The sequence below is a fragment of the Quercus robur genome, chromosome 8 (genome assembly GCF_932294415.1).
Source record: "Quercus robur chromosome 8, dhQueRobu3.1, whole genome shotgun sequence".
NCBI classification, from domain to species: Eukaryota; Viridiplantae; Streptophyta; class Magnoliopsida; order Fagales; family Fagaceae; genus Quercus; species Quercus robur.
Genome location: NC_065541.1, coordinates 17,238,796 through 17,247,488, shown reverse-complemented (window position 1 = coordinate 17,247,488; position 8,693 = coordinate 17,238,796). Strand labels below are relative to the sequence as shown.

Sequence of the window (8,693 nt, the reverse complement as noted above, 5' to 3'; positions counted from 1 at the left end):
TGATGTAATACGCATGGGTCCACAAGCTTTTCAAGGTTTGTGTGACATTTTACGGAGAGATGGTGATCTTCAAGACACACAGCGTGCCACAGTTGAAGAGCAAGTTGGCAAGTTTCTTCACATGCTAGCACATAATCAGACGCATCGTATAATGTCCTTCTTTTTTTGTCGTTCCCGTGAGACCATTAGTCGCCATTTTCATAACGTGTTAAGATCAATAATTATGCTAGAGGATCAATTCCTTCGACAACCTGATGGAACCCAAGTGCCACTTGAAATACTACAAAGTAGTAGGTTCTACCTATATTTTAAGTTAAATATATCATGCATATAATTTATATTTGATAGTAGTTTAGTACAAATATATTTTAAGGTAAATATTTTTAAGAGATAATGTTAATCTCAGGATTGTATTGGGGCACTTGATGGAACACATGTTCGTGTCAAAGTGTCTAATGAGGATGCACTAAGATATCGGGGTAGGAAGGGTTACACAACACAAAATGTGTTAGCAGCATGCTCATTTGATTTAAAATTCACATATGTATTACCAGGTTGGGAAAGAACTGCTTCTGATTCAAGAATAATAAAGAATGCTTTAACTAGAAACGATAACTTGAAAATCCCACAAGGTAAATTTAATTCAAATACGTATTAGGGTGTATTCTTTATAATTAAAAAATTTGTAGTATATAATTAATGGTTGTTATTGTTTATTAGGTAAATATTATCTTGTTGATGCGGGATACATGAATAGAAGTCGTCTGATTGCACCTTATAGGGGAGTGCGTTATCATTTAAAAGAGTACTCTGTTCGTCCTCTTGAAAATGCTAAAGAATTGTTTAATTTGCGACATGCATCATTGCGTACTGCTATTGAAAGAGCATTTGGTGTACTTAAAAAGAGATTTTCTATCATAGCAAGTACTACAGAGCCTAATTATTGTGTTGACATACAAAATGAAATCATTTTAGCATGTTGCATACTTCATAATTATTTAATGGGTGTCGATCCTGATGAAAGTCTTATTGCTGAAGTTGATGAAGAGGTTTTGCATTCTCATCGTAAACGTGTGGCCCCTACTTCAAGAGAAGATGATGAGGATGCTAGACAAGGAGAAATTATAAGAGATTCTATAGCATTAGCCATGTGGCAAAATTATGTCCAAATGTGATAGCTTTTGAGTTTATTGTTGTCATGTCATTTAAGACTATGCTATGTTTCAATTACTTAGATCTAAATGTTATGCAAATTTCTCTTTTCATTTTGATATTGCTCTCTATCTTTTGATAATTAATATTAATATTTACACAATATTTTATATGTGTTTTTTGTCCTATTAATTATAGCATGGGTAAGATATCAAAGAAGAATGGTGGAGATCCAAGCAAAGAAGTACAATGGAGTAGTGTTATGGATGATGCTTTAGTGGATGCTTTTTTACATCAGGTGATCATAGGTGGTAGAGTTAATGGAACTTTTACCTCTAAGGCATATGATGACATAGTGAAAGAGTTGGTTGAAAAATTTGACATGGAGATCACCAAGGATAAGGTGAAAAATCGACAGAAGACACTGAAAAAGAATTTTCATGAATGCTATGACATATTTAAAGATGGATTGAGTGGTTTTGGATGGAATGATTCTTTAAATATGTGGACAGCTGAACCAGAAGTTTGGGAGCCACTCATAGTGGTAAATTACCATTTTTTGTGAGTTTAATTTTGTATTACATAATTATATCTGTTGTTTAACCATTTGTATTGGTTTGTAACAGTCTAAACCTACAGCCAAGAAGTGGATGACAACACCTATACCTAATTACTCTAAGATGGCACAACTTTGGGTTAAAGATAGAACAAAAGGTGATCATGCTGAAACTGCAAGGGAGAAACGTGCTAGGTATGATACATCTACCACTATTGATGAGATTGATAATATGATATCTCAAAATGAAGTTTCTTTGGAGAACTTTGAAGTGGAAAATGATCAGAGATCACCAAAAATTAATGTTGCACGTTCTCGAGTGTCATCACAAGATGCAATGTCTTCTAAAAGTAAGAAAAGACGACTGGCAGAAGATGATGAACTCAGGAATGTAATTTCCCAATCATTTGATAATGTATCAAAGGCAATTGATAGGGCGACTGAGGTTATGCCAAAGTGCTTTTCAAAGTCATATGGAACAGAAGTTCACACAGCTTTGAGCATATTGGACTTAGATCCAATATCAAAGACTGAGGCCTACATATTTTTTATGGAAAATCCAACATATAAGGAGATGTTCTTTGGTTGCCCAGATCATAAGCGCAAATGTGTCTTATTGACACTGATGTCTAGGTCTAAAAATTAAAAAGAGTGTGGAATTTTTTGGCCAACCTAAGTTTTGGAATGGATTATGTTATTTTGTTTTATTTTAGCAAGACTCATTACTAGAGTTTTTTTTTTTTTTTTAAAAGATATTTGTTTGCATTGTTAGAGAATATTTATTTTGTTAAGAAGAAATATGTGATTCGCAAATTGCTTTATAACATAGAAATATACATAACTTGTTTTTTAACTACAATAATATTTTCTTTTTTCCTTAAACTAGAATTATTTTAGTTTTATATCAGGAAATTGATTTGTTAATAGTTCTATCACCTCTGGTCTTAACATGATGCAATCTATTCACCTTGAAAAACTATATTGTAATTTAATAATCTAACAGACCCAATTGTGGCTAACTAGTTTCACATCATCCATTAAATTCTAAACATTTCAAAGTAATTATAAGTTCTCATTAATTATTTTTTATGTTTTTTAAAATGAGGGGTATAATAGTAATGTTATTATAAAATGATTCCATTCCATTCCTTCCAATGTTACTTCCAAACAGGGTTACTTATTTTTCATTCCATTCCATTCCTTTATTTTATAACATCCAAACACGATTTTTAAATTTCATTCCATTCCATTCCTTTTTACTTTCCATTCTATTCAATTCTATTCCATTCCTTTAATGATTATTTCATTCTATTCAATTCCTTTATGAACTCCCAAGCGGAGCCTAAATACAAAAACAAAGTAAGGCCCAAAATATCCCAAACTACACAGGTTTAGTTACAGTACATATGCCAGCCAATTAACTCACGTGTGAGCACATTCTAGTCAGGTGTGAACACATTCTAGTTCACGTGTGAACCTATACATTACTGACACCACAATTCTACAACAAACACACTACACTACTTTTCTCAAACTTTTTCTCAAAAAAAAAAAAAAAAACCTTATCTCAAACTTCATTTCTTGTCCTCTTTCTTCTTTTTCTTCGTTCCTTTTCTTCCTTTCTGATCTGATTCACAACTTTCTTCAACACAATTATAACATGTAGAAAATCATTAGAAAATCGATGAAAGCCTTTACCTATCTTTTTGTCTTCGCAATCATATGGTCCTTCTTAAATCCTTCCAATACACTAGATATTATTACTCCAGTCCAATCAATCAGAGACGGTGACACCTTAGTTTCTGCTAGTCGAAGATTTCAATTGGGATTCTTCAGCCCAGGTAATTCAAAAGGCAGATACGTGGGGATATGGTACACGAAATTTTCTGGGATAGTTGTTTGGGTAGCCAACAGAGACACTCCACTGAACGATCACTCAGGAGTGTTGAAGGTCACTAATGGAGTTGTTATCCTTCTCAACAGCACAAATAGCGTTGCTTGGTCATCTAATACATCAAGAACTGCAGAAAATCCAGTTTTAGAGCTCTTGGACAACGGAAATCTTGTTGTGAAAGATGAAAAGGTTGATGGCCCTGTGAACTATTTGTGGCAGAGTTTTGATTATCCTTGCGACACTTTCCTACCGGGAATGAAACTTGGAAAGAACTTAGTGACTGGCTTAGATAGGTTCTTCACATCTTGGAAGAGCACTGATGATCCCGCTCAAGGTGAGTTTTCAATACGGTTAGATCTTCGTGGGCTTCCACAAGTGGTTCTTATGCAAGGAGACAGAGTAAAGGTTCGACAAGGATCATGGAATGGCCTTCGTCTTAATGGCTATAGTGGTTTAACACCGAATCCACTAGTTGAGGTTGGATTCCATTTCAATGAGAGTGAGGTCTTTTATGATTACAAAGTCAGAAATAGTTCGGTGTTCACAAGATACATCTTAAACCCATCCGGATTTGTACAACGGTTCACATGGCTGGATCGGATAAACCGTTGGGAGCTATTCTCAACAACGCCAGCAGATCAGTGTGCAAATTATGCCTTCTGTGGGGCATATGCTAGCTGCACTATTGGTAACACTCCCGTATGTGCATGCTTGGAAGGATTCTTACCCAAGTCTCCAAAAGCTTGGGATTCAGTGGATTGGTCTGATGGGTGTGTTCGAAAGACTCCATTGAATTGCAGTGATGGTCCTGATAGAGATGGCTTCCTTAAGTACACGGGGTTGAGATTGCCTGATACATCTTCTTCCTGGTTTGATAAGACTATGAGCCTCAAGGAATGTGAAGAATTGTGTTTGAAAAACTGCTCTTGCACAGCATATGGAAGTTTAGATATCAGGATGGGAGGAAGTGGCTGCTTGCTTTGGTTTGGTAAACTAGTTGATATTACAGCGATCGAAAAAAATGCAGAAGACCAGTTCTATGTAAGATTGGCTGCTTCAGAACTAGGTACTATTTTACTCTACACTTTTATCTCTTTTCAATTTATTATTACTTATTTATTGTTTTTTAATGTTAAATGAGACGACAACTATGTCCATTGACTAACAAAGTATTTAAATCTTTTTGCTAAATATTGATAAAAAATAGTGTTTTATTTGTGATAGGTATACTGTCCAAAATTATTTAGTTATTTGAGAAAAGAGATCAATTTCGGTAATAGTATTGCAAATATTGTGAGAAAAAGTAAGAGAAATGAGAGATTTATTTGAGGAAAGAGATCAATTTTGGCAATAGTATTGCAAATATTGTGAGAAAAAGTAAGAGAAATGAGAGAGAAATAATGTAACTAGAGAAGAAAGAATAGCAATTTTGGCAATAATATTGCCGAAATTATTGTCCAATAAATTTGCATTGTGGCAACAGTGCAATATCATTGCCGAAATAGGAAATGTGAGATTTTTTTTTTTAATGATGACAATGCAAGGGCCAAAATAGTAGAGATGAGAGAGGATTTTTTTTTTTTTTAATTATTTTGGCAATGCGGAAATAAAAGAGAGAATATAGTTCATATATACGCATATTATATACACATTTTATTATTTATTATATAGTTCAGCTTAACATAGAGTCTATACCTCTTTCTCAAAAAAAAAAAAAAAAAAAAAAAAAAAAAAAAAAAAAAAAAAAAAGGGTCTCTATACCTACTGCCATGATATATATAGACCATAAAAATTGGAATCTTTCTTCGGTAACATTCAATGTGGATATAAAGTATCAATATTAAATGGTGTGAACTCATATTCAATTGGAACTTTTTTTTTTTTTTGGGAGAAAAAATTTAGTTGGAACATGAAATCAATTAACTCATTACCTCGATGAATAAAACACGCGATGACTTTTTTGATCTTTCCACTGCTATAAATAGTATTTTTGCATTCTCCTCACCCCTATTTCGGTAATTCTATTGCCTCGCAATTAAAATTTTTTACTCACTTCTCTTCTATTTCGGTAATAGCATTGCTACACTACAAATTTTTCCTCTCCAGCAGTTTTGGCAATACCGAAATTAATTTTTTCTTTCTTTTCCTTGTCACATCATTTCCCTCTTTTCACTCTTTTTTTTTTTCTTACAATTTTAGCAACACTATTGCCAAAATCCATCTATCTCCTCAAACTGCCAAATAACTTTGAACAATACACATTTCACACATAAACTCTATTTTTACCAATATTTAGCCAGACCCAGAGTATTTGTTTATTCTGATTTTTTTTTTTCTCCATGTTTCCTGGGATGAAGGGAAGGAAGTTGGGGATTTATACTTATAAGCAAAATTGGTAGACACTACAGAATATCTTTTAAAGTTTTCTTGTTAAACTGCAACATATCTATAAGCTTAACAATTTGAGGTAAGAGTTTTCAAGAAAGTTGTTCAAAGTTCAAATCCTCCTTTCCAACTTTGAAATGATTAAAAATTATAAATGTGAAAGTGAACATATAGGGCATATAATTGTCAACCAAGTAACCTCCAGGAAATGAGGAAGTGGTGGCTTTAGTGGTGTTGAGATCTAGGGGGGTGGCCCAGGAAAATTTGGAGCCTAAGTTGATGTTTAAATTGAGGTCTATATATATTTATATTTAATTGAATAATTATTCATTTTTTGAAATTTCACTTTTTTTATTAGTATATTGTGTTAATTGAGTAACAAATTATCTAGAGAATCCTTTTGAGACTTGATTAATTTTTCACAAAACTTTTTTCTTTTTGAAATATTCTTATTGGTTAAAATTTAGAGATATTGTTTCACTAGGGGTCTTAAGTGATAGCCTAATTTCCCTAGTGGTAAGGCCGGCCCTGAGCTCTACTACTTTATCCAACTTATATGTACCCATTTCCCTATTTTAACAATTCTGAATTGTAAATATATAGCTCTTTAGGAATATCTGTCGTGGACTAATGCCAAATTAGAATTCCTTTCATTTCTTTAGTTATGTGTAATTTGAGGTTGTTTACTCTAAGTCACCCGAAGTTTTGATCTTTCAGATCATGTTGAGAAAAAGAGGCGCTCCAGCAAGAAGAAACTAGCAGGAATCATAATCGGCTCTGCATTGTATGTCCTGGGAATGATAATAATTGGATTGGTAACATACATATGGAAGAAGAAACGCAGAAACCAAGGTTTGAAATAAGACATGGACTCTGAGAATTACTGATGCATGATAGTAGACTTATAGCTAAGATTTTTTATTTTTTATTTTTTATTTTGTAAGTTATTAATTGAGAATATAATAGGAAGTAAGCGAATGCTTTTCATAAAATATCTGTTTAATTTTTTCAAGTCCAACCATCTGCTATTATTTCAGCGATGACAAAAGGAAATATTGGGAAGGAATGTGACAATGTGGGCAGGAAGGAAGACATTGAGTTGCCAATATTTGATCTGACAGCCATTGCCAATGCGACTGATAACTTCTCAAATAACAACAAGTTGGGAGAAGGTGGCTTTGGATCTGTCTACAAGGTAAGAATAACCTAACTAACTGAGCTCTTTTCTTTTTCCAAAATATGTTGACTATCTTTAAAAATTTTCAGGGTACATTGCTAGAGGGGAAAGAGATAGCAGTAAAAAGGCTATCAAAGAATTCTGGGCAAGGAATGTTTGAGTTCAAAAATGAAGTTATTTTAATTGCAAAACTTCAGCACCGCAATCTGGTGAAGCTTCTTGGCTATTGCATTGAAGAAAATGAAAAAATGCTAATCTATGAGTACATGCCTAACAAAAGCTTGGATTCCTTAATTTTTGGTTTGAGCTTTAACCCTAACTAAATCCATGACATTCATGATTAGTCTTATCATCTTTCAATAATAAAATTGCTTGTTGAGATTTCAACATATTTTTAGTGACATAAATGTGAAATTGGACAGATCAAACGAAGAGTAAATTGCTGGATTGGCATATGCGCATCAACATAATTGCTGGGGTTGCTAGAGGGCTTCTCTATCTTCATCAAGACTCTAGATTGAGAATTATCCATAGAGATCTCAAAGCTAGCAATATCTTACTTGATAATGACATGAATCCAAAAATTTCAGACTTCGGCCTGGCCAAATCATTTGGGGGAGATCAAGGTGATGCCGAGACCAATAGGATTATTGGAACATAGTATGTACATTTTATCTCTTTTTGTATTTTATGTTGAGCTGTTTTCAAACCTCTTTTTCCGTGCAATAATATTTCCTAGTGGTTATATGTCTCCTGAGTATGCAGTACATGGGCAATACTCAATCAAATCTGACGTGTTTAGCTTTGGAGTTTTAATATTAGAGATGGTGAGTGGGAAGAAGAACAGGGGATTTAGTCACCCAGAGCACCACCATAATCTTCTTGGACATGTAAGCAAGAAAAATAGCATTCTACTAAATTATGTTGCTAAACTAAACTTTTTATTTACTAATGCTCTTTTAATAGTGTTGTGCAAGCTGTATTGTAGATCGACCCATGTAACTATTATTTTAATTTGTTTCAGGCCTGGAGACTATGGATTGAAGGTAGGCCAATTGAATTGATCGATAACTCAGTTGGTGACTTCTCTCTATCCGAAATGTTACGATGCATTCATGTGGGTCTGTTATGTGTGCAACAAAGATCAGAAGATAGGCCAAACATGTCATCTGTGGTTTTAATGTTAAGCAGTGAGAGTCTATTGCCTCAGCCAAGGCAGCCAGGCTTCTATATAGATTCACCTGAAGCAAATTCTTCATGTATCACACCTTGTTCAACAAATGGAATCACCTTTACATCGTTTGAGGCAAGGTAGAATATAATTTCTTAAGAGGAAATGGGAGGGGTTTCTTATGAAATTTATGTAAGAATGAATTAAAAACCTCATGCTCAACAAAAATGTTCTCTCAAGCCATTTTTGCGATATACCAGATTATGTTACTTGAATTGGATAATTTTGTTTTGTGTTGCCATATATAGAATCCAATGTGAGGAATTTACTAGATCAAACTGGGTTGTATAAGTATTAG

The 8,693-nt window shown here is 33.7% G+C and overlaps 2 protein-coding genes across 6 annotated transcripts; both read left to right on the top strand.

Moving 5' to 3' along the window:
* Positions 1–1,001: 1,001 nt before the first annotated feature.
* LOC126695957 (uncharacterized) lies at positions 1,002–2,354 on the top strand. The gene is made up of 3 exons (XM_050392748.1): positions 1,002–1,171; positions 1,351–1,696; positions 1,779–2,354. The coding sequence occupies exons 1-3, from the start codon at positions 1,002–1,004 to the stop codon at positions 2,352–2,354; spliced, it is 1,092 nt and encodes a 363-aa protein (XP_050248705.1).
* An 899-nt stretch (positions 2,355–3,253) lies between these two features.
* On the top strand, positions 3,254–8,618 carry LOC126694813 (G-type lectin S-receptor-like serine/threonine-protein kinase SD1-1). 5 transcript variants are annotated; one of them, XR_007645888.1, is made up of 7 exons: positions 3,255–4,668; positions 6,705–6,839; positions 7,025–7,182; positions 7,254–7,464; positions 7,587–7,824; positions 7,930–8,054; positions 8,189–8,463. XR_007645888.1 is itself a non-coding variant. In XM_050391309.1 (7 exons), the coding sequence occupies exons 1-7, from the start codon at positions 3,393–3,395 to the stop codon at positions 8,477–8,479; spliced, it is 2,460 nt and encodes an 819-aa protein (XP_050247266.1). In that variant the 5' UTR covers positions 3,257–3,392; the 3' UTR covers positions 8,480–8,618. The 5 variants fall into 5 exon arrangements, 4 of the variants coding, with proteins under 4 accessions (XP_050247267.1, XP_050247266.1, XP_050247268.1 ...); XM_050391309.1 differs by having other exon boundaries at positions 3,257–4,668; positions 7,904–8,054; positions 8,189–8,618; XM_050391310.1 differs by lacking the exon at positions 7,930–8,054 and having other exon boundaries at positions 3,254–4,668; positions 8,189–8,224.
* The last annotated feature ends 75 nt before the right edge of the window (positions 8,619–8,693 follow it).